Source organism: Empidonax traillii, unplaced genomic scaffold (genome assembly GCF_003031625.1).
Source record: "Empidonax traillii isolate 1590-97213 ecotype Southwest subspecies unplaced genomic scaffold, ASM303162v1 scaffold23:size2178997, whole genome shotgun sequence".
NCBI classification, from domain to species: domain Eukaryota; kingdom Metazoa; phylum Chordata; class Aves; order Passeriformes; family Tyrannidae; genus Empidonax; species Empidonax traillii.
In genome coordinates this window covers 1,764,985-1,789,737 of record NW_020955216.1, presented here as the reverse complement: position 1 = coordinate 1,789,737, position 24,753 = coordinate 1,764,985, and the positions used below count along the sequence as shown (strand labels likewise).

The window sequence follows — 24,753 nt, the reverse complement described above, 5'->3', positions numbered from 1 at the left end:
GAGGGGGTGATGTCGCGCCGGGCCCTGCGGCGGCTGCGGGGGGAGCAGCGGGGTCAGGAGGGGCCGGGGCTGGGCCAGCTCGGCATCGACCCCGGCCCCGAGCGGGCCCGAGAGGCGGGGCCGCCACCGCCGCCCGGCAACCGGCCCCGCGCCGCCGTCAGCAACCGCTTCGAGCTGGTGAGGGGGGACAGCTGGGACGACAGTGACTGTGGGAGCGATTGGGGGGGCAGTCACAGGGCGACAGTGACTTGGGGGGCAGCTGGGCTGGCAGTGACCGGGTGGGCAGTCACTGGGAGGCCGGTGACCGTGGGGGGGTCACCTGTAGGCAGTGTCTGGGGGGAACAGGGGAGCTGGGGGTGACAAGGGGTGTGGCAGAGGAGACAGTTGATGGGAGGCAGTGATTTGGGGTCTGTGACTGGAGTGGGACTGAGGGGTTTGGGTGTTGGGTGACTGGGAATGGTGGGGAGGTACAGCTGGGGCTGAACTGGGAGGAAATGGTGGGGAGGCCTGAGTTTGGATGTTGTCAGAGCTGGGGTGGGCAAACTATTTTTAGGAGCACTCCTGCCACCATTGTGCCCTGCAGGAGCACAGTGCTGGAGGTTGGAGGTCGTGTGGACCCAGGTGGTACTGCCAGGTCTTTGGGGTGACAGAGCCTGGTCCTGCTCTCCAGACACCTCATCCAGCTAAGACTGTTCCCTGTTCTTCCCCAAGGCCTGGCTGTTGGAGCATAGGCAGGGCTGGGTTTGGAAACTCTTCCCAAGGAACAGCAGAGTCCGGAAAGGGCTGTAGTGTGAGAGGACACATTGTGGTGTCCCTGTGCTCCCCTCCATGGGCATGGGGCTGTATAGGCACCTGCTGGGTGACACACTTGACGTGAGGGGTCATTTCCATCTGCTTGTAGGTGGAGTGGTAGATTAGATCCCTGGGGAATTCCATCCCGGCACTGTCCCTGCAGTTTGTCCCTCTGTTTGCAGATCCCTGCCGAGGAGTCGGAGGATGAGCCGCTGACTGAGGAGGAGCGAGTGGACACCCGGCTCAGCGAGCAGGACACGGCAGGAGGGAATAAGGAGAGGAACAAGGAAGGGGCTGTGGCTGAGGACACGGACGATGGGCAGAGAGAGGGGGAGGAGGCCGAGCAGCCGGACCAAACGGTTTGTGTGTGGGATCCAGGGAGATTTTCCATTTGCAGAGAGGAGGCTCCCAAGGAAGACCCTGTGCCACACAAGAGCTGAGGCAGGGCAGGGTCTCAGAATGGTCTCAGAGAAGCATTTGTTTTGGAATAGGGGATGTGAAGGCTCCAAGCAGTGTCAACTAAACACTGAATGTGTTCTTCCCCATAGTGATTTATTGTTGTTTGGTGTCAAGATTCACTCCCATGGTTTGTATCAGCTCACAGGTGTCTCCTTGCAGGATTTTGTAAGGAAAGGGACATTTAACTATCAATTTTCCATGGCAAGTTTGGCTTGGATCTCACAGAGATGAAGGTTGGAGGAGCAAAGTGGGGTTGGCCCCCTGGCCTCACCTGCTTGCTGTGCATTTGGGTCATGTGCCCATGGGTTTTGGGTGCCAGAGGGGCAAAGTCCGCTATCTATGCACATTCCAGCTGTGCCAGTGTCTGGGAGTGCTCTGGACAGTGGGTCCCTATGTAAGCAGTGGCTCCAGGGGCCCTGACCCAGTGAGTTTGCTGTGTCAGCACCCCAGGACACACCTGTGGCTGCTCCCAGAGCTCCGTGGGAGCCCTGGGGAGGTGGACGCTGCTCTTGGGTAGAGCCAGACTGGGGCTGCACCTTCCCTCGATTCTGGAACCAATGTGGGGTGGTTCTGGTAACACCATTACTTGATAGGACAAGGGGGACTGGCTTCCCACTGCCAGACAGTCACTGCTGTGACTGCCGCATCCCTGGAAGTGTCCAAGGCCAGGTTGGACGGGGCTTGGAGCAACCTCATCTAGTGGAAGGTGTCCCTGCCCATGGCAGAGGGTGGGACTGGATAAACTTTGAAGTCCCTTCTGCCCCAAACCATTCCAGGATTCTGTGATTCCTTGCTGTATTACCTGCTAGATCCTGGAAATGTGTTTTCCAGCTGTGTACACCCCAAGGAAGAGCCAGCATGGGCAATGGTGTGCCTTTCACTTTAGGGAATGCCACACAGCATCCTGAGCTGAAGCAGCTGCACCTGCAGGGAGAGGGAAGCACTAGCTGCACCTGCATTTTGCTGTGGCCTTGCAGCAGGTGTTGGTTTCTGTAGAAATGGGAATGACCGGAGAAACTGGAAACTGTCCTACTCACTACAAAGACAGAAATCCAGCTTCTCCTGGAGACTAAAGGAGGATAAAGCATTTTCTCCACACCTGGCACGGCTAAACTTCTGTCTTTCCTGGTTTTGTAGCCTCAGACACTGATCTGAAAGTCAACTGAGATTTAACTCTTTGGGAAACTTTGGTGCTTTATCCATTTTCTCCATGTGTCTAAATTTCCACTCTCTGACAAACAGGAAATGATGAATTTTGATTTTGTGTAAGGGCACTTGGTATGCTGATCCCAGTGGGAAATGCTCTTCTTCTCATGGAGCTGACACCCCTTAGAATATGCTGACAGCTCTTTCCTTTGTCTTTGCAGCCCACATCGAGTAACAAGCCACGGAAGAAAAAAAAGAAAAGGAAAACCAAGAAAACTTCATCAGGAGACACTGTGGTATGTCTGTGTGTGCTCTGAGTCAGGGATCAGGCTGATTCCTCCAATAGGGCCTGCAAAGTGAGAATTCTGGGGTGGCTGCAGAAAAGATTTGAGGCAAAAAAACATTTCAAAATATAAGTGTAAAGAAGCATTTTTAGAATCATGGAATCCTGGAATGGTTTAGGTTGGAAGGGATCTTAAAGCTCATCTTATTTCACCCCCTGTGATGAGCAGGGACACCTTCCACTAGACCAGGTTGCTCCAAGCCCTGTCCATCTTGGCCTTGGAAACTTCCAGGGATGGGGCAGCCACAGCTTCTCTGGGCAACCTGTGCCAGGGCCTCACCACTCTCATAGACAAGAATTTCTTCCCATCTAACCCTTCCCTCTGGCAGTGGGAAGCCATTGCTCCTTTTCCTGTCACTCCAGGCCCTTGTCCAAAGTCCCTCTCCAGCTCTGTTGGAGCCCCTTTGGGCACTGGAAGCTCTCTTGGAGCATCTCCATGGCCAACCTCTGGACTTGCTCCAGCAGCTCCATTGGGGAGCCCAGAGCTGGAAGCAGCAGATGAATAAAAGCCATTGATCTTCTAATTTCAGTAGGAATGAGGTTCACGTGGGAGCTGGTTTTCTGGTCAGGTTTGAGTCTGAACTGTCCATAGAATCACAGAATCATAAAGGTTGGAAAAGACTTGCAAGATCATCGAATCCAACTTCCCTTCTCAGTCCGGGGAGATCCTTTACTAAACATCCTGAGCCACAGGATGTTGAACTGCTGAATCGCCCAGTTGGCTACCTCCTCCCTGGGGATTCCAGTCTGGAGCGAGCTCCAGAGGTGGAGAACCAAGTGAAGAGGCCATTTCCTCTCCCACTCCAAGAATATCAAGCAACAGGGTGACATCTGCCAGCTGGAGACTGGGAGGAGACCCAGACCCAGGCAGTTGGGTTTGCCAACCAAAGATAATACAACCTCTGTTCTAGCACTTCCATGCAGAGCACGTTATCCCTTCCCTGTATATGCTCCACGCGCAGGGGCTAAATTTAGTTGGAAAAGGCAAGCTGGCAATGCTGCTTGGGTTTCCTGAATGGAATTCTGTGTTCCACCCACGAACATTATCAGGAGGATGTGAAACAGGCACGTAAGAAATGTGTCACTTGCTATTTGTGGGGGGAAAATAGAGGGAAATCAGGGTAAAAGTGTTATACAACTGTTGGATGTGAGCAGCTGGATGGATTCCTGAGGTGGTTGGAAGATGGGGAATGTGACAGTTGGATTAAAGTCATGTGAGCAGTTGAGACCTTATCACGGGGATCACGGCAGTAACTTGGTGCTTCCACGGAAAGTAAATGGTGAAGGCTGGTTATTTAAATATTTAAGGTATCTTTGGACAAGGGCATGGAGTGACAGGACAAGGGGAAAAGAGCCTACTTTGAGAGGAAAGGGTTAGATGGGTTATTAGGGAGAAATTTTTCCCTGTGAGGGGGGTGAGGCCCTGGCACGGGTTGCCCAGTGAAGCTGTGACTGCCCCATTCCTGGAAGTGTCCAAGGCCAGATTGAACAGGGCTTGGAGCAACCTTGTCTAGTGGAAGGTGTCCCTGCCCATGGCAGGGGGTGGAATGAGGTGAGCTTTAAGGTCCCTTCCAACCCAAACCATTCCAGGATCCTATGAAGAGCCACAGCCCATTGCACAGGGATCAGGATGAGCTGGAGGCAGCTGTGTTGAGATCTCCACTGGGTGAACTGCATGATGCTGTGACTCATCCCGTAATAACTGCCTTGGGTTTGCCTCTCTTAAGGAAGACAACGACCTGGAAGACATTGACAGCCTGCTGGAGAGGCTGGAGGACCCCAGTGGGCTGTCCCCCCAGAGCCAAGGTGGGCTCATCGCCGACAGCCGACCCCTGCTCTATGTGGAGCACAGGTAATGCTGGACCTGCCTGGCTGTGCCTGGAGTGTGACAGGAATATATGATCCCCGAGCAAGGGAGTTGGGGGCTGAAGGAAGAAGGGTTCGATTAACCCAAGATGCTTCAATTAACCCTTCTTCCTTCAGGGCTACCCAGTGTGATCCAGCTAGGAATTCTGGATCTTGCTTGAAAGGTCCAGGTTGTGCTGGTTTTGCATGTCCCTATTCTTACCACTTCTCTGGGAGGTGTGTTTGGTTCTGATGGTGATTCTCTGCTGCCAGGCCTCTGGCAGGACCAGATTAGCCTCCAATGAGGCCTTCTATCCTCTAATCTTCTATAGGAGAACCTCTGCAGAGGTGCCAGGAGCCCTGGCGTGTAAAGTTTTGGCATGGTATTCACTTGGCCAGGTGCTGACTGTGAGCAGCAGCCCCAATTCAGCATGTGCTGCCTCTGAGGAGGAGGAGGCTGAGGTGTGCCAGGGGCTGATTCCATCAGCAAAGCAGGTTAGACTTGTCCAGCCTTTCCTAAATGTTCCCAAAGACAGCAGCAGCTCTTCCTGTTGATGGAGAAAACATTTAAACTTGAAACTGAGACAATTTACCAGTCCCAGTTTGCAATGTCTTTCAGCCACAATGCTGAGAAACTGGGTGTAGGATGCTTTGGCAGAACCAGGATGTTTGTGCACGTGGGGTTGAATTTAAACTTCAGTGACTTCTTGGTCAAGTAAACATGATTCCAAGACCTTTGAGAGCTGAATCACCCCTGATGAGGGCTGGCTGTTCTGGATCCCAGTATTCTTGCTCCCTCTCTTCAAGCCCACAGCCTACAATCCCTACAATTTGGAGTGAACACCCTCAGCACTGCATGGAGGTTGGCAAGGAGACCTGAGCCTGTGCTCCTGAGCCCAGGGTTCTCCTGAGAGTATCCCAGATGAGGCTCCAGCTGCCCTGGAGAGGGCAGCAGCAGTATTCTTAGCTCAGTGCCTCTGGAGGAGAGCGGGAGGGAAGCAGATCTGATGGAGTGGGGCTTTCCATGCCTGTCCTGACCAGTTCAGCCTCCTTTCTCTGTGCTGTGCCCAATCAGTGGGGAGGGTGTGACGGTTTGGGGGTGTTCCAGAGCCAGTTTGGGGTATGGAGCGATGGGTTTTGATGGAGAAACTCCAGTGTGGCACTTTGGGCTGTGTTTTACTGATGGAGCCTTTCTTTCTGCCTTCTCAGAAACTTGAATCCAGAGAATGAGTTGAAGAGATACTTCGGGGCTCGCGCTGTGCTTGGGGACCAGAGGTTAGTCCAGAACTTGATATTAAGCACCTTCCAGGTCCAAGGAGGTGTGTCTGTCCTTCCCTTGCACAGCTTGTGGAATCCCCAGTACCACACCTGGGCAGATATTCCCAGGCTCAGGGTTTTTACTGATTTAGTAGTTGCTTATTGGGACAGAGGAATATTTTTGGTGATATGTGTGAAGAAAGACTTCTGCAGGCTCTTACTTCTTCTGCTGCTGCTTTCCCCTCTCATTTACTGTCAAACCACCCTTCAAAATTCTTTCACTCAAGTTCACATAGTATAGACACCTAGATTTTGGGTTTCTCCAGAATTTTTCCCTTGTTGCCATTCTAGAGTCTCTGGACAAAAAGTGGACCCTGAATACTTCTGATGTTCCTGTGCACTTGCTTCCAGGAGCCCAGGGAACTGCTGCTCCCTGGGTGTGAGATCTCTGTGCAGTTTTCTACTGCACTGTGCTCAGTGTCATCCACAAAATCCCCACTTCCATGAACTGGTTGAAAAACCTGACATGAGAAGAGTCTGAGCTCAGAGCAGTGCAGGTGGAAGCAGGAGAGAGTCTGTGGAAGAGCATTTGGTGCTTGAGGAAGAAGCTGCTGTTCCTTTGGATTGTCCTATTCAGGGCCAGGACTTGGACTTGGGAATCCTTGTGATTCTTTTCCAAATATTGGACAGGATATTCTGTGATCCCTTTCTGAGGAGACATGACTCTCAGAGTAGCCTCAATTCTGAATTCCTCCTGAACCAATGAATTGTGTGGTATTGAGTATGGCTTAAACTAAGTCAGCTGACGTTTGAAAGCCCTGCTGGGAAAAGGGATGAGTCAGAGTGATGTGGGGCTCTCCTAATTGGACCTGTGAAACTGTTTGCAGCACAGAGGCAGCTGAGAGCTTGGCAGGGATACAAACAGGGAGAGAAGCTCTTGAAGTGGAGGTGCTGGGGGCACTGGCTGGCCCAGATGGTGCACGTAAGACAGAGCCTGGGAACAGCTACATTGTATTTCGAAGGCAGAGGTGTAGGGCCCTGGGCACAGCTCTGTGTGCTGCAACTGGGGAAACAGATGGATCTCATTTTCCACTGAAACACCTTTTTCCTGGCAGATTTCATGCCTCCTCCTTCTGTTAGCACAGAGGAGTTGTGACCTCTTGTGTTTATCTCCCCAGGCCGAGGCAGAGACAGCGGCAGTACGTCCGCAGCACGTGGCTCACAGCTCCCAAGAACACCTGGCCACGCTACAGCAAGACAGGTGAGGCTTTTGGGGCCACCTCCTGCCCACGGGTCGTGTTGGTCTCCTACCCATGTAGCACAGATACTGTCAGAAACCTCAGTGAGCTGCTTGAAAGGGAACTGCTCGTCAGCTGCTGGAAATACACCTCCTTCCTCAACAGAGGACCCTGTCGACTTGTATCTTAGCATTTGGGCTTGTTTTTCTCTGTTTTGGAGGTAACAGGGGATGGATGCTTCCCATCTTAGCAGCAGGATTGCTGAATAGTGAGAAATATCCATGGGGAGAACGAGCAGCCTGGGCTTCTTGGGTGGGTTTGGGACTTTGACTCATGAGAGGAGGGAAAAGAGTGAAATGGTCTGGGAGTTTCCAAAAGCGGGTGTGGCTTTGGACCCAGTGCTGTGAGTGAACTTTGGGTGTGCTAAGAGAGCAGAAGGGGTTCTGTTGGGGTACCCAGGTCTCTGCTGCACCCCCAGGTATCGCCATGCGGCTGCTGGACACCCGGAGGGGGGTGCAGCACTTCACCTTCGAGCACCACCGCGAGTACCAGCAAGTCCAGTTCAAGTTCCTGGATGCTGTGGAGTCCATGGACCCCAACAACATTGTGGTATGTTGGGAGATGGGGTTGGTTGTGCTGTTCCCCCCTTGAGTTTCTGCAGCCCCTTTCACTGGCAGGGAAGATAGACTGGTGCATCCCAGTGCTCATGGAATTATTTAGGTTGGAAAACCCTCTAGGATCAGAGTCCAGCTGTTTCCCTAGCACTGCCAAGGCCATCCCTGACCCATGTCCTCAGGTGCCACATCCACACATCTTTTAAATCCCTCGTGGGATGAGGACTCCACCAGTGCCCTGGGCTGTCCATGAAAAAATTTTCCCAGTATCCAACCTAAACCTCCCCTGGTGCAACCTGAGGCTGTTTCCTCTCATCCTGTCCCTTGGTCCCTGGGAGCAGAACCTGACCCCCACCTGGCTCCACTCTCCTGTCAGGGAGTTGCAGAGAGTCAGAAGGTCCCCCCTTAGCCTCCTTTTCTTCAGTCTGAGCCCCACCAGCTCCTTCAGCTGTTCCTGGTGCTCCAGACCCTTCCCCAGCTCTGTTCCCTTCCCTGAACATGCTCCAGTCCCTCAATGTCTGTGCTGGGGTGAGTGGCCCAAATCTGACCCCAGAATTCCAGGTGTGGCCTCACCAGTGCCCAGCACAGGGGATGGTCACTGTCCTGGTCCTGTGGCCACACCATGGCTGGTACAGGCGAGGTGCCATTTGCCTCCTTGCCCACCTGGGCACGTGTTCAGCTGCTGTCACCAGCATCCCCGGGACCTTTTCCAATCACTCTGCCCCAGCCTGTAGGGGGAGGTTGTTGTGACTCAAGTACAGGACCCAGTACTTCACTTTGTTGACCCTTATCCTGTTGGCCTTGTCCCCTCCATCCAGCCTGTCCAGATCCCTCTGCAGAGCCTTGGGTTATTTATTTTCAGTCTCATTTTGAGCAGCCTATCCCTGTGTCCCCGTGTGTGGGGTGAGGCAGTGCTGAGAGCTGAACTCTGCTGTCACCTTTTTAATAAGTGACCTCCTGGGTCAGATGGGGTCTGGTGGCTGAGCCTTGATGGCTCTGCTGAGCGCATGCCAGGTCACCTTCTGAGAGAGGAGCCCACAGGAACTGTCCGTTTGGCTGGAAGGGTGGGAATAAAGCTCCCTTGTCTTGGCTCTTCAGCTGGGAAAGGAGGAATATTGTATAAACCCATCATGAACTGGGAATCTAAACTAACAGATGTTCTATTTATAAACTCCTGCATGGATGAAAAATGTGTCTTTTCTTGGTATTTCAGCAACACAGGCTTTGTGTTGGGAGTCCTTCAAGCGTGTCCGAGCTCATTAAGCTGTATGGTAACATTTATAGTTTGGAGTGATAAGCAACAGCAAAATTGCTCTGCACCCAACTAAACCATAACTGGGGCATGTTTCTCTGGAAGGCCTGGCCACATGAGCTGGGATACATGCCCTGGAGATATTCCTTAAAGAGCCCATTGTCTGCTAAATAAAGTTTACTTCCTTCTGCTTTCCCACCCTCGGCTCAGGGCCATGGGGTTCGCTCCAGCTCATCAGTTCTGCCTGGATTGAGGGATTGGGATTAAATGAGGCAGGGTAATTCCTGTGCAGCACTGAGTGTCCCAGGGGCAGCTCAAGCTCAGTCCCACACAGGATGGGTTTTCTGTGGTATTTCAATCTGGGTGCTCTGTCTCTCTTGGGTGGGTCTAGCTAAATTTGAAGACATTCTTACAGCTTTATGTCCTCCACTTTTCCATTAAGAGTAAAATCTAACCGATGGATTTGCCAATACCAGACAGTTTATCCATGGTTGCTACAGCCCTGCCATAGCTGGAACCCATCTCTGCCTTGCTACTGTGGTTTCAGCATAAAAACATTATTTTTGGAGGCTTAGTGAGTGTTTTCTCTGACCTTGCTGGTAGATTAAAAGGGTCTTGGTGAGCTTTTCTTAGTTTTTCCCCACCACAGTGACCATCGGTGCTCCATCTCCTCCAAAAAGGAGGATTATAAAGAATCTTAAATTAGTGTTACCCCTTAAGAAAGGGGTTAAATGTGAGGCAAGTGGCTCTGCGGCAAAGGCTGGGCTGGGCCAGCCTGGAACATCCAGGCTTTGTGCTGTAGGTGGTCCCACTGTCCCCCACCCTGCAGATGGAAAATTCTGGAGCTTTGGATGCTGTATGTTTTCAGTTTTGGGGGAAAAAATAATCCGCAAACTGTGAGGAGAATTGAAGTAACTTCAGTATTTTCCTACTGAACTGAGTTTTAAGTACTTGAAAAAAATAGCCTGTTTATAATGTAATTAGTGAATGGAGAAGATTTTTAGGTGAAACTTTTCTTCTGAAGCCTGGAAATATTTATTTTTTATTATTATTATTCATTACAATTGCTGGATCCTGGATTTGTAATTCATATGTCCAAATGTCGTCTCAGCACCCAGAGGAAGCAAAAACCTGATCAAATGCTCATAATTGGTGAAGGGTAGATAAAAAATCCCAAACTGTAACAGTGCCTGCATCTTGTTCTTGCCTTCCAAAGGATCTGGAGGAGCTGGGAGAGATCCACAGCAGGACAGTGAAGATGATCAAAGGCCTGGCATGGCCTCTGCTGGAAAATCTGGGTCGGCTGGGAGGGAGCTGCCTGAGGGAAGCTGCCACTGAGGGCTCCCATCCTGTATGGGGTGGGGAGAGAGCTCCCTGTGCCCTTCCAGCACAGGAACGGGGCTGGCAGGAAGCTCTTGGTGCTGTATCTGGATGCTGGGAGGTACCTGGGTCAGTAAGTGCCCAAATTCCTGAGACACCATTAATGAAATGGTATCTTTGCTGTGCTCTTCTGCAGCTGCTGCTCCAGATGAACCCCTACCACGTGGACTCCCTCCTGCAGCTCAGCGACGTGTGCCGGATGCAGGAGGACCAGGAGATGGCCCGGGATCTGATAGGTAAGAGCTGAGGTGAGGAACGGATGCTGCTGTGAAATGCTGCCCTGTGGGAGGGGAGTGAGGCCTGGCACAGGCTACCCAGAGAAGCTGTGCCTGCCCCAACCCTGCAAGTGTTCGAGGCCAGGTTGGATGGGGCGTGGAGCAACCTAGGATTGTGGAATGTGTCCCTGCTTATGGCAGTGGGTGGAGCTGAATGAGCTTTAAGGTCCCTTCTAACCCAAACCATTTCATGATTCAGAATGGACGGAAGGGTGTCCTGGCCGTGGTAGGTTCCCACCTGTAGGACATCCCTTGTGGGAGGAAGGTCTGATTTAGTAGCTCCAGGAAGGCCACCCTTCCATGGGGACCCTGCCCAACCTCCTTCCCTCTGCTCAGCATCCTGAGGTTGGTATATGGGGCTCTGGGAGCCCCCAGCCTGTGCTGACACCATGGAGTAAGATGGGCTGTTTGGAAATGGGGCATGTGCTCTGCAGCATGACAGAAGGGGCAGGGGCAAAGTGAGGACAGGAACTTGGCTTTCCCATGTGAAAATACTTGTGGCAGAGACAGCTGCACCAACCTCAATCCCAGAAGGATTTCTCTTCCCACGTGGAGTGGATCTGATGCCCACAGGAGGGAACAACACTCACTACACTAGTATCTATTGCCACCACATAGTGTGAAGTAGCTCTGTGCCTCTCTGGACTGGGAGTGAGCTGATTTCATGTCTTTGGGGCTAAATGGAGTGCTGGGGGTGGTGCTGTCCAGTCCCTGACATGTCCTTGCTGTCCCCAGAGCGAGCACTGTACAGCCTGGAGTGCGCCTTCCACCCTGTTTTCAGCCTCACCAGTGGGACCTGCAGGCTGGACTACCGGAGACCAGAGAACAGGTGGGAGGGTTGGGGAACAGCAAGGCTCAGCTGGAGCTCCTAGCCCAGTTTGGACAATTCTGGGGAACCCTGAATGTCCCTTTCTGTTAGGGACTCCCGGGATGGTGCTGCAGTACAGGCACTTTGTGCACTGAAGCTTCTGTGCAAAGCATCCCTTTTCCCAAGTAACATCTTCGTGGAGCAGGAATTGTCCCTCCCTGTCACATCCTTCTCATGCCATCACTAATGGGCATTACCCCTCAGCCCAAAATGACATTTATTTGGTCACAAAAATCCTTGCTGTATTTCCAGCCATCGTCCCCAGCACTCACACTCCTCCCAGCACAGCTCTTTACATAACTCCAGCTCTGCAGCTGCTGGGAAAGGTGACTTTATTCTTGGAATTTTCCAGTCAGCTGACCCAAGCTATTCTCCCAAACTGCTGTACCTGGAGGGTGCTCACATTTCCAGTCCCTGTGGCTGACAGGCTTCCTGCCATCAGTGACCTGTAACACCAGTTTGAGTGTTGGGCCTTCCCACTCTGTGTCACCATCCCCACACCACTGGGACAAGGCAGGATGCAGACTTTGGGAATTTACTTGTGTTGGTCCCAGACTGTGGAGCAGGCCATGAGTTTTCTGTCTCTGTACTTGCTCAAAAAGATAATAAAACTAAGATGGGAGCATGAGGGGTCTGTGGCACCCTGTCCCATACCAGGATGGGAGATGCTCGGGGGTGAGGAGCTGGCAGTGACCCTGTGTCCCCATTTCTGAGTGGCACAAAGTGCTTCTGTCCACATCTGACCTCTAAATCTTGCTGCTGTTCCCCACACAGGGCTTTCTTTCTGGCTCTCTTCAAGCACCTGATGTTCCTGGAGAAGAGGGGCTGTCCCCGCACAGCCCTGGAGTTCTGCAAGCTCATCTTGAGGTAGGTGCCCCCACCAAGGGTCTGGGTTTCAGGAGACATACTTGGAACAATACACTGAACCCAGCCTGGGGGGGACAGTCACTCCAGAAGGGGTTTGCTGCTCCTGGGCTTGTTAAGGGCTCACTCCCACCCCTTAGGGCTGCAGCAGGCACCCTTTAGAGAGATGATGAGTGACCAGGGGACGTGGGTGGACCGTGACCGCTGAGCTCAGCAGAGGACATTTGTGACAATGATTTCAGCCCACTCAGTTTGTAGCTACTGATCCTCCTACTGGGTGGTGACAGGGGACCACCCCCTCTGCAGGGACACAGAGCATCACTGCCCTCCTGGCCATGAGGGAGCAACCGTGTTCCCATTCTCTCTGCTTGCTGAGTCATGGATGCCACTGGGAAAGTCTGTTTGAATCAGAAATCAGGGCAGCGCTCTCAGCTGTTGTGACACTTTGTTTCCTTCCCTTGCTCCCAAGCCTTGATCCCGAGAATGACCCGCTCTGTGTGTTGCTGTTGATCGACTTCCTGTCCCTCCGGGCCAGGGAATACACCTTCCTGACCCGCCTCTTCCAGGAATGGGAGGTAAGAGGGGGCAAACTGGTTCCTGGAGCACTCCCCATGGGAGGATTTCACAGCCTGGTGATCCCTTTGCTGGGGGTCTCACAGCCCAACTGGCATTCCAGTGGTATTGGAATGATCCATAAAGGCTGGGCTGTTGGTTCCTTGTGATCCTGGGCCTCTGCAAACAATTGTACGACGTCAAAATTGCTCACTCAGCCATGGGGGCACTGAGCCAGCAGCTGGGAACTCACTTAACCCCGGCAGCCAGAGCCCCCACCCCACGCAGCCCAGATCCTGCTGCACAGCATCATTTCTCGGTAACTCTCCCTGATCCTGCAGAGTCACCGGAATCTGTCCCAGCTGCCCAATTTCGCCTTCTCGGTGCCGCTGGCCTATTTCCTCCTGAGCCAGCAGGAGGAGCGCCCAGAGCTGGAGCGGAGCCAGGCCCGGGAGCGAGCGGCCCGGCTCATCCAGCTTGCACTCATCATGTTCCCAAGCGGTGAGTCTGTCCCCACCGGTAAGGCCGTCCCCGCAGGCTTTGTCACTGGCCTCATCTGAGAGCCAGGGCTGGATTCCGGGCAGGCAGATGCAGAGGCAGGAATTTGCAAATGACTTTTGCAGGAGATGGAGCCCTGAGTCAGAGGGGATGTGGTTGGGCAGAACTGTGCCTGCAGTGGTGTGGTGGTGGTGGTGATGGGGTCCACCCTGGGGTCAGTTCTGGGCCCCTCACCCCAACACAGGCATTGAGGAGCTGAGTGTGTGTGTTAAGAGAATGGAATGGAGCTGTGGAAGGATCTGGAGCACGAGGAGCAGCTGGGGGGGCTCAGCCTGGAGAAAAGGAGGCTCAGGGAGGACCGTCTGGTTCTTTACACCTCCTTGACAGGAGGGTGGAGCCAGGTGGGGGTCAGGCTCTGCTCCCAGGCAACAAGGGACAGGACAAGAAGAAATGGCCTCATGTTGTACCAGAGGAGGTTTACGTTGAATACTGGGAAAATTTCCTGGAAAGAGTTGTTCAGTCCTAGCATAGGCTGCCCAGGGCAGTGGTAGAGTCCCCATCCCTGGAGGGATTCAAAAGCCGTGTGGATATGGCACTTGGGGACACAGATTAGTGGTGGTCTTGGCAGTGCTGGAGGAATAGTTGGATTCAGTGAGCTTAGAGGGTTTTCCAACCTTAACAGTTCTGTGACTCCATGATTCTGTCCTCCCCCCACAGAGCAGCCACTGCCCCTCTACTAGCAATGGTCAGGGATGGGCAGGCTGGGGGAGGGAGAGAACCGGAATCTTGGAGCAGGGAGATGTCTCAGGTCCATGGGGCCACCTGGAGCAGGGACAAGCCAGTCTCATTGGTTTTCCCTCTGAGGCACAGCTCCATTTTGGATGTGTTATCCCCATGGATGCTGCTGTCCATGGAAGGAGTGTGCAGCCCTCAGGCCCGGGGAGAGTGTGTGCAGCAGGAAGAACCTGCTCTCCAACAGGAATTCAGTTTGTGGGGGCTGGAACCATCTTCTTGGCTCCTAGTTTGGGTGACTGAAATAACCCCTGTGCCAGCACAGGGACCAGCAGCATCCTCATGCCCTCCTTGTGTGGGTCCTTGTTGGTGCCCTGGAATTGGGATGTCTCTCTGCAGGAGTGACCCCACTCCACGCTACTCCTCACCGACAGGTCCAAAGGAGTTCTCTGTCTTTGTCCTGCAGTTCTGATGCCACTGTTGGATCACTGCAGTGTGCAGCCTGATGCCAGGGTCGCCTCCCACCCCTTCTTTGGGCTGAATGCCCAGATCAGGTAAGGCCTGGAGATGTTCTCAGCAAAGGGAAGGGATCTATTTTGCTGGCGGCAGGGATTTTGCATGTTCAGACAGCTAATGGAGGAGCTTGTTTGGGTTCCTTGAGTAGGCTCATTTGGTAATGCCTCATTTGATAATCCATTTGATAATGGATTTCCATAATGGCCTCTGGATCAGTCTGACAGACCCACCTCACCTCATTGTGGACAGGTCAGAAGTTCAGCCTGAATCCTGTTGGTGTATGTAGCGAGGGAGAGCAACGCATGCATCCTCCCAGGGCAGGCTGTCTCCAACCAGTCTGGGCTCCCTGGACACATGGTCTTCCTCAGCATGCAAAGGCTCTCCCCTCGGGTCAGGGCAATGTTCCCTCATTTCATGGCTCTGCTTAGCCTAAAAATAGACAGAGGCAGGAGATCTGGTGAAGGTGGATGGCCACAGCTAGGCAGGAGCCTGCAAGTCCTTGCCTTGTGATTCCCACACCAAAGCCCAGGGCAGGGACAAGCCCTCACCATCCCATGAGGAGGAGGAGGGTTCCGTGAGTAACAACCATCTTCCATAGCCAGTCGCCAGCCCTGAACCAGCTGACGTCCCTGTACGTGGGCAGGACACATGCCTTGTGGAAGGACCCGGCCGTCATGGCCTGGCTGGAGCCCCAGACCCACGAGGTGCTGCGGATGGTGGAGGCCCGGGACCCGCTGGTACAGGAGGCCGAGCACAAGTGAGTGCAGAGGGGCAGCAGGTCCAGTGCCTGGGACAAAGTGGTCTGGCCTGGGCAGCAGTGACCCTGGGGTTGTCTCAGAGCCCCCCAGCTGCTGCTCTGATGCTGAGGGTTACACTGTGGAGGAGGCAGAGGCTCTTCCATGCTTTTCACAAATAGGAATGAAGAGCTGGACCTTCACTTCAAGTCCTGCACTGCTTTCCCCAATCTTGGCTGTCACCTATGCCCTGGAAATGTCCTGGAGAGGGTGGAGGGTGGCTTGGAGGGGCAGGGATGGCCACACAGAGCAGGTGGGAGCTTAGGAACACTTGCCAAGCCCCTGCGCTGAGAAGCAGGAGAGAACCATCAGATGTTGTCCTAAGCCAAGGTCAGTTTGCTCTGCTGAGCACTCTGCGCCACTCTCTGCTCTTTCTCTGGAGCTCAGCAGCTGCCTTTGGCTCACCCTAAGCCAGCTCCATCCAATATGGCCTGTCCCCTGGAGCCAGGGAAGCCGCTGACTCTGTGCTTGGAGCAGCAGAAATGGGAATCTGCCTGCTAAGGGTGCCCTGCTCTGTCCCCTCCCTGCCTCAGGAGGAAGATCCGGTACCAGAGCGCTCCCAGGAACATCTACCGGCATGTCATTCTCTCGGAGATGAAGGAGGCCACGGCAGCCCTGCCTCTGGTGAGGGGCCTGATGGGGCACAGGGGCTGTGGCTGTGCATGGTGTGGTGGCACTTGTGTCCTTATGGGGCACATCTTAACCCCAGGCACCCACCAGACCTCAAGGTGTCCTTCCTGTGGGCATGGCTTCTCCATGTCTCTGTGTTTGCTGCAGCTGGATGTGCAGCCTTCACCCCTTCTCCTTCATCCCTTCCTTCTTCCCCTGCAGGAAGTGACCTCGCAGCCAGTGATGGGTTTTGACCCCCTTCCTCCTCTGGACTCCATTGTTTCCTACACCCGACCGGAAAGGTACCACCTTCACCCCTGGTGCCTGTGCTGGCACAGCCGGAGTGTCTCCGTGTTCCTGGCGTGTTCCCAGTGTGTTCTCAGCACGCCCTCAGCCCTGGGCCAAGCTGCACGCGGGCACTACATACTGACATCTTCCTCTGTGGCAGAGGAAGGGCCATTGTGCTCTCGACAGGCAGAGCTACAGGACAGACTGGTCCAGCTGCTTTCCCTTGTGGTCACTGGCAGCTGTTCCCAGCCCTAGGACAAAAGCCAGGGAAAACATGGGCTGTGGCTGAACTGGGGGAGTTTGGGGTAAATAGAGGTACAAGTACAGCGAGTCCTGGGTTACCCACTGATGCACTCAGCAGAGCTGGAAGAATCATGGAACCCTGGAATGGTTTGGGCTGGAAGGGACCTTAAAGCTCATCATTTTCCACCGCCTGCCATAGGCAGGGACATCTTCCCCTAGACCATATTGCTCCAAGCCCCATCCAACCTGGCTTTGGTAGTGCTCTTAACAACTGGTTTGCTTGGAGTTAAGCTGCCTGGATTAGAAAACCCTGGAAATCTCCCCACTCCTTCCCTCAGATCTAGCTTCATCAGGGCCGTGGTTCTCCCAGTCCTGCCACATTCCCTTGAGCAGTCACGAACTGAGCTGTCCCTTCACTAGGGGGCCACTTTTGTCTTGCAGGACAAGCCATCCATCCAATGAAAGCACTTTATCCCTCTTTTTCCGCTCGCTGTTGCCAAATTTTAACTTGCAGGTGGGTGCACACTGGGCTGTGGGCACATCGTTCCCACTCCGGGAGCAGCTGCAAGCAGCAGCCTGGTGCTGGTCTGGCACCGGCATTGTCTGTGTCCCTGCCACCACAGCATTGCTGTCTTGCAGGGTGACATCCGACACGACGGGGATGACGAGGCCGGGGCAGGGCAGGACCTCAACCAAGGGGTGAACAGGCTGATGGCGGCCATGCGGGACATGCTGGCCAACATTCAGTTCCAGGAGCCCCCCCGCGATGACAATCCCGAGGGCGATGGGGACTGGGATTGAGCCTGGGGTGTCTCTCCCCAAACCCTCTGACATCATTCCCCGATTTGTGTCTCACTCCAATAAAGTCACACAGATGCAATTGCAGTGAGAATGGGCTTTTTCCAAGGAGGGCGCCTGAATCCACAGGGATGGGCCCTGTCCAGGGAGGGGAGCTGCCTCCCTGGGCCTCTCTCCCCTCTCGCAGCAGGAGACAAGGACTGTCTGAGCATGTCCGAGCTAATCAACAGCAGCTGTCCCTTGTCCCCATGGCAGCTTAGTCCCCTTCTGGCCTCCTCCACACACAATTCCCATCCCATTCCCCTCCCCGTTCTTCTGGCTGTTGTCCTTAATTCCCAGAGGGGTTTCTTTACCCTCTCCCCTGGCTCCTTTGTGTTTCCTGCAGCTTCCTTCCCTCCACAAAACACTCTGCACATACTCACCACGCTGACCCTTCCAAAGGTCTTGGAGTGCCCTATGCCACTAGAATTGTGCATGGATCAGCTTTTCCAGCCTTTTAATCATGTTTGTAGCAGAAATCATCCCCCCTCTTTGTTTCTCCATCCTTTATTCCCCCACCTTCACCTTGTAGAGCCAGGATCGAGGTCAGCCACACTCAAACCTTAACTCGCCTTTGTTCCCACAAAGCTTTTTCCTTTTTTTTGCTGAGTAATAGTGAATATGTGGACTAAGTCCTTGTTTCTGCTCTGGGGAATAGAGCCAGGGTGGGTTGGCTGGGTGCAAACCCCAGATCTCAGGCCAACCCCTCCCAGCTCTGTTCCCCACTGACACATCCAAATCCCATGGGGTCCTAATCTCTGCAGCTCAGCACTGTGGCAGCACGAGACCCCGTTCCCAGGGTATCCAGCTGAGCCATTTTCATCCATGCCGGAGGGAAGGGCTTCCCAACGGAAGTGGATAACTGTGGGATCAGCCTTTCATGGAGCTGTGAATGGCTCTTAGGCAGCCAAGCGGCTCCAGGCATCAACACGGACCCAAGGCACATGATGGTCAGATGGGGTCCATGTCCCCCCCCGCCTGCCCGGGATCCCTGCGGCACCGGGCTCTGCAGTGTCCCGTTTAATCATATCTTTGATAATTCCTATTGGATCCCATGGTAAAACACCTTCCCTGGGGCTCTGGAGCTGGGACCCCTCCCAGTCCCAATGCGTGGGGCAACTTGATTCCTGCAGTGGGCGGGGTCCCGTGGGGGTCCCCAAGGTACATGGATACCCCAGGGTGTATGGATGACCCCCAGGGCACATGGATCCCTGTAGGACGTACAGGTGTGCAGGGCACATGGGACCCCTCAAGTCACAGAGTCCCCCGGGGCACACGGGACTCACAAGACATGCAGTCCCCCAGAGTGTCTCCATCATATGCAGGACCCCAGGACACATGGGGACCCAAGGTGCATCATTCCCCCAGGGCACAGAGGACCCCTATGGCACACAGCCCCCCAAGGTGCATGACACCAGGGATGCATGGACCCTCCCAGGGCATTTGGGACTCCTGGGCACATGGTGACCACAAGCAGTTGGGTCCCCCAGGGCCATCCTAGGTGTCTGGCAGCCCCAGCCTTGGCAGTGGCCCCCCTCGCTGCCGGGGTGCCACCGTCACGCAGGTGCCCACCCTCCTCGGGAGGAGGAGCCATGGGAGCCAGCTTTAAAACGGGGCAGAGAAAGGGCCCTTTCTTCCCCAGCACCCTGGGCCGGCAGGCGTGAGACTTGGGGCAGCGCTGGCACAGAGGGTGGCCGCCACGCCGGGGGGTCCCGGCAGGCACGTGACACCCCCGGCACACCCCACACCTCCCATCCCCGGTTCCTCCGCGTCCCCTCGGCCTTGCTGCCGGGTGCCACAGGAGCACTGGCGGGGTGCAACAGGGGCTTGGGGGGTCTGCGGGCGCCACAGGGGGCCCCGGGGCTGAGGCAGGGGCCATGTCGACGCTGGCCCCCCTGCGTCTGCTGCGCGAGCCCTGGAATGCCAGCGAGGGCAACCAGAGCAACACTACAGTCGGTACCAGCAGTGGCTGGTGCCAGGGTCTGGACATTCCCAATGAGCTGTTCCTGGCACTGGGGCTGGTGAGCCTGGTGGAGAACCTGCTGGTAGTGGCTGCCATCCTGAAGAACAGAAACCTGCACTCACCCACCTACTACTTCATCTGCTGCCTGGCAGTGTCCGACATGCTGGTGAGCATCAGCAACCTGGCGGAGATGCTCTTCATGCTGCTGCTGGAGCATGGGGTGCTGGTGATGCGCCCCAGCATTGTCCGCCACATGGACAACGTCATCGACATGCTCATCTGCAGCTCCGTCGTGTCCTCTCTCTCCTTCCTGGGGGTCATTGCTGTTGACCGCTACATCACCATCTTCTACGCCCTGCGCTACCACAGCATCATGACACTGCAGAGGGCCGTGGTGACCATGGCCAGTGTCTGGCTGGCCAGCACCGTCTCCAGCACCGTCCTCATCACCTACTACCACAGCAACACCATCCTCCTCTGCCTCATCAGCTTCTTCCTCTTTATGCTGATCCTCATGCTGGTGCTCTACATCCACATGTTTGCCCTGGCCCGCCACCACCTCCACAGCATCTCCAGCCAGCAGAAGCCACCCACTGCTCACCACAGTGGTAGCCTGAAGGGCGCTGTCACCCTCACCATCCTCCTGGGAGTCTTCTTCATCTGCTGGGGGCCCTTCTTCTTCCACCTCATCCTCATCGTCACCTGCCCCACCAACCCCTTCTGCACTTGCTTCTTCAGTTACTTCAACCTCTTTCTCATCCTCATCATCTGTAACTCGGTGATTGACCCCCTCATCTATGCCTTCCGGAGCCAAGAGCTCCGACGGACGCTGCGGGAGGTGGTGACGTGCTCCTGGTAGGCAGCGGGACGAGGCACCGGCATGGCCACCCCCGCCCCGAAGCGGATGGATGGACTAGTGAATGGACGGGATGAGCCGCGGGATGCCCTCGTCCGGGCTCGCAGCTCGCGGTTCCCAATAAAGGCGCTTTGCAGTGACTCTGTGGCTGGCATCGGGCAGCCCCGGGGAGCCCCGGGGGGGGGCGACCCCTCTCTGCCCCACTCCCGGCACAGTTGCCCCCAGTGGGGACCGGCTGGGACCGGGAGGAACCGGCGAGGAGGCGGTAGGCTGGTCTCCACGCGGGGGGCGGCCCCGGCCGCCCCCGGACAAAGGGCCCATCCCTGTCGTCTTTGTTCTCGGGCCGCGCCCGCCGCCGCCCACCCCGGCACCGGCCCTGTCCCCGGTGCCGCGGGGGCTCCCGGCGACCCGACCCCCCGGGGTGGCCCCTCCGTGCCTTGTCCCTATCCCCCCAGTTATGGGGAGCAGCTGGGGGTTGTCCCGTGTGTGTGTACCCCCCCTCCCCGCCGCTGCCGCTGCCGCTGCCACTGCCGCCGCCCCGGGATGCACCCGACGATGCCGGGCAGTCCCAGGGTGCCCCCGTGGGTCCCGAGGTGTCCCCGCTCCCGGTGGGTGGAGGGGGTACCCCCCGGCCGTGCCCCCCGCGGGTGCCGGGGGTCCCCGCTCCGCCGCGGCGGGGCGTGGCCGTGGGCGTGGCCGGGCGGGGCGGCCCGGGCGGTGTCGGTGCCGCAGGGTTGTTGCAGCGTTGCGGCGGAGACCGCTGATTGGCTGGGGGCGGCGGTGACGTCAGCGGCCGGCCCGGTGCGGCGGCGGGCGCCTATAAAGGCGGTGGCGGCGGCGGGTCCGCCCCCCGCGCTCCCGGTGCCGCTCCGCTCCGGTGCCGCTCCGCTCCCGGCCCCAGCCCGCTCCCATCCCGCTCCGCTCCGGCCCGGCCGCACCATGAGGGAGATCGTCCACATCCAGGCGGGGCAATGCGGCAACCAGATCGGCGCCAAGGTAACGGCGGCGCCGCCCCGCCCCGCCCGCCGCGGCGGAGCCGGGCGGCGGACAAAGACCGGCTCGCCCTCCCCTTCCCTGCCCTCCCCCCACTCCCGCCGCACCGGGAGGACAAAGCGCCCCGCCCCCTCCCGCGCCCCCCGCCCCCCCGCCTTTGTCCGTCAGCACCGCGGACAGCGCCCGCCCGGAGCCGCGCCCCGCCCGGAGCTTGGGGGATCCCGGTGCCCCTCTCCCTACTGAGTCCCGACCGGGATTTGGGGGGGTCTTGGTGCCTCTGCCCCGCCCTGACCGGGGATTGGGGGTTCCCGGTGCCACTCGCCCTGCTGAACCCCTCCTGGGGTTTGGGACGTGCTGGTGCACCCCCTCCTACCCTGCCTTTGCTGGGGTTTGGGGATCTCTGTGCCCCTGCCACACCCTGACCAGGGCTTGGGGAATCCCGGTGTCCCCTGCCCCGCTGAGCTTCGATCGAGGTTCCCAGTGCCCCTACCACGCCCTGCCCTAGGATTTGAGTGTTTGCAGCGTCCCTGTGCCCCCTGTTCTGCCCAGTCCTGGCCAGGGATAAGGGGGATCCCACTGCTCCCTGCCTCGCCCAGGGTTTTGGGGGTGTCTCAGTGTACCCCGCCCTGCTGAGCCCCCTGTCCCCCCCAGTTCTGGGAGGTGATCAGCGACGAACACGGCATCGACCCCAGTGGCAACTACGTGGGGGACTCGGACCTGCAGCTCGAGCGCATCAGCGTCTACTACAATGAAGCCTCTTGTAAGCTACCCCCCCACCTTTCCCCAGCACCCCGCGGGAAGGGCAGCCCGGAACCCCCACCCTGGGCTGCGGGGGGGCACCCCAGTCTGACCCCCCAGTGCAGCAGGAACTGAGATTATTGGGGCAGGGAGGGGGATCAGATAGATGTACCCACCCCATGGGGTCTAGAGGGGCACCCACCCCGTGAAACTCTGTGGTTTGCAGGGTTGGGGGCGGCGGGGGAATTATGTGCACTCAGTTCCATGGAACCCGGTGGTTTGGGAGGGGCACAACATGTACACCCACCCCATTAGACCCTGCGATTTGCACAGAAGGACACACACAACAGCCCTGTGAGACCCTGGTGCACACTCACCTCATCAGACCCTGTGGTTTGATGGGGATGGAGGGCACATGTACATCCAGTCCCATGGGACCCTGTGGTTTTGGGGGGAGACACAACATACGCACAGCCCTGTGAGACCCTGTAGTGTATGGAGGGGCATGACGTGCACACAGTCCCATGGGACCCTGTGGTTTGGGGGGAGTGTGACACTTGCACCCACCTTGTAGGACCCTGTGTTGTAGAGGGAGACATGACATGACACGTGCACCCACCTCACGGAGCTGGGGGCGGGGTGGGAGCAGACATGTGCACCCACCCCATGTGACCCCATGATTTGGGCAGTGCTTGAGACATGACCCCACTCCAAGAAACCCTGTGATGTGAGGGGGGACACAATCTGTGTGCCCAGCCCCGTGGCACCTCGCAGGGTGATGGGGGACACCACGGGGGTGGGGTGGGGGGGCGGTGGCAGGTGCCCTCCCTTCACGGGGTCTCTCACAGCTCACAAGTACGTGCCTCGCGCCATCCTGGTGGACCTGGAGCCGGGGACGATGGACAGTGTGCGCTCGGGCGCCTTCGGCCACCTCTTCCGCCCCGACAACTTCATTTTTGGTAGGTCCCTGAGGAGGGAGGACACCGCCCCCCTTGTCCCCTCCAGTCCCCTGCGTCTGCGGCCCCGCCCGACCTGTCGTCGTCCCCAGGGCACGCAGCAGGCGCTCCCCTCCCGCGCCGCGGGGCCCGGCACCTCTGGCATGCCGCCAAACCTCTGCGGTTCCTGCTTCCCACCCCGCCCCGGCGTCAGATGTCCCCGGTGCTGCCGGCGGCAGCGCCCAGTCCCAGCCCGATCCCCTCCCCGGTGCCCTCTGGCGAGGGTGTGGAGAGCCAATGGCAATCAGAGCCTCTTTTCCCAGGGCAGAGCGGTGCTGGGAACAACTGGGCAAAGGGGCACTACACAGAAGGGGCTGAGCTGGTGGACTCCGTGCTGGATGTGGTGCGGAAGGAGTGCGAGAACTGCGACTGCCTGCAGGGCTTCCAGCTGACCCACTCACTGGGTGGGGGCACGGGCTCAGGCATGGGCACCCTGCTCATCAGCAAGGTGCGGGAGGAGTACCCCGACCGCATCATGAACACCTTCAGTGTGGTGCCATCCCCCAAGGTGTCAGACACGGTGGTGGAGCCCTACAACGCCACACTCTCCATCCACCAGCTGGTGGAGAACACCGATGAGACCTACTGCATTGACAACGAGGCACTCTATGACATCTGCTTCCGCACCCTCAAACTGGCCACCCCCACCTACGGTGACCTCAACCACCTCGTTTCAGCCACCATGAGTGGTGTCACAACCTCCCTGCGCTTCCCTGGCCAGCTCAATGCTGACCTCCGCAAGCTGGCCGTCAACATGGTGCCCTTCCCGCGGCTCCACTTCTTCATGCCAGGCTTTGCCCCGCTGACGGCGCGTGGCAGCCAGCAGTACCGCGCCCTCACTGTGCCTGAGCTCACCCAGCAGATGTTCGATGCCAAGAACATGATGGCCGCCTGCGACCCCCGCCATGGCCGCTACCTCACCGTGGCCACTGTCTTCCGCGGCCGCATGTCCATGAAGGAGGTGGACGAGCAGATGCTGGCCATCCAGAGCAAGAACAGCTCCTACTTTGTAGAGTGGATCCCCAACAATGTCAAGGTGGCCGTGTGTGACATCCCACCGCGAGGGCTGAAGATGTCCTCCACCTTCATAGGGAACAGCACAGCCATCCAGGAGCTCTTCAAGCGCATCTCAGAGCAGTTCACAGCCATGTTCCGCCGCAAAGCCTTCCTGCACTGGTACACAGGTGAGGGCATGGACGAGATGGAGTTCACCGAGGCCGAGAGCAACATGAATGACCTGGTGTCTGAGTACCAGCAGTACCAGGACGCCACAGCTGAGGAGGAGGGTGAGATGTACGAGGACGACGAGGAGGAGTCGGAGGCGCAGGGTGCCAAATGATGCCTGACGCCGCCCCCCGACGCTGCCCACAGCCCCCCCCCGGCTTCGCGCTGCTGAACCCCCTGGGTGGTGCTCCCCCTGCCGTCCCCTCAGTGTCTCTTGACCACCTGCCCCCCTGAGCCAACTCGGCTCCCCACCCCTCCCTCTCGCCTCCCCCCTTTTCGTTTTTTACTGGTTCGTGTCTATTATTTTTTTTTGAATACTTAATAAATTTATTGCTGTCCAGGTACTACCTGTCTGTACTTCTGGGAGGGGGGACAGGGGACATGCCCACTGCTCAGTCACTGCAGCCATTCCCACTCGAGGGGGGTGATTGGGGAACCCCCCATACCTAAGCCATGACAATGCCCTTGGCCCCTTTGTCAGCCTGTGAGCACCCCCTGGTTGTGCACTGTACCCCATCCTCCTGCCCCACAGGTTCAACCCTCCAAGATCTGGGGGTGCAGGTGCCACTGAGGTGGACAGTG

At 56.8% G+C, this 24,753-nt stretch overlaps 2 protein-coding genes across 2 annotated transcripts; both read left to right on the top strand.

The window, feature by feature from the left end:
* Positions 1-9: 9 nt before the first annotated feature.
* On the top strand, positions 10-17,445 carry TCF25 (transcription factor 25). Its single transcript, XM_027903995.1, has 18 exons — positions 10-177; positions 975-1,151; positions 2,619-2,693; positions 4,468-4,592; positions 5,795-5,860; positions 7,021-7,103; positions 7,559-7,689; positions 10,463-10,562; positions 11,337-11,430; positions 12,244-12,336; positions 12,803-12,908; positions 13,227-13,386; positions 14,582-14,669; positions 15,230-15,388; positions 15,959-16,049; positions 16,257-16,336; positions 17,007-17,079; positions 17,205-17,445. Exons 1-18 carry the CDS (start codon positions 10-12, stop codon positions 17,364-17,366), a joined length of 2,031 nt encoding a protein of 676 aa, XP_027759796.1. The 3' UTR covers positions 17,367-17,445.
* A 1,834-nt stretch (positions 17,446-19,279) lies between these two features.
* On the top strand, positions 19,280-24,515 carry TUBB3 (tubulin beta 3 class III). Its single transcript, XM_027904227.1, has 5 exons — positions 19,280-20,220; positions 20,677-21,217; positions 21,866-21,974; positions 22,801-22,911; positions 23,211-24,515. The coding sequence occupies exons 1-5, from the start codon at positions 19,280-19,282 to the stop codon at positions 24,284-24,286; spliced, it is 2,778 nt and encodes a 925-aa protein (XP_027760028.1). The 3' UTR covers positions 24,287-24,515.
* Positions 24,516-24,753: the final 238 nt, after the last annotated feature.

Bases quoted from the DNA above. Each gene is read 5' to 3' on its own strand.
- TUBB3 (XM_027904227.1), top strand. From the start codon at position 19,280: ATGTCGACGCTGGCCCCCCTGCGTCTGCTGCGCGAGCCCTGGAATGCC. The intron at 20,221-20,676 runs GTAGGCAGCGGG...CTATCCCCCCAG, and splicing joins GAGGTGGTGACGTGCTCCTG to TTATGGGGAGCAGCTGGGGG. The intron at 21,218-21,865 runs GTAACGGCGGCG...TGTCCCCCCCAG, and splicing joins GCAACCAGATCGGCGCCAAG to TTCTGGGAGGTGATCAGCGA.
- TCF25 (XM_027903995.1), top strand. From the start codon at position 10: ATGTCGCGCCGGGCCCTGCGGCGGCTGCGGGGGGAGCAGCGGGGTCAG. The intron at 178-974 runs GTGAGGGGGGAC...CTCTGTTTGCAG, and splicing joins TCAGCAACCGCTTCGAGCTG to ATCCCTGCCGAGGAGTCGGA. The intron at 12,909-13,226 runs GTAAGAGGGGGC...CTGATCCTGCAG, and splicing joins GCCTCTTCCAGGAATGGGAG to AGTCACCGGAATCTGTCCCA.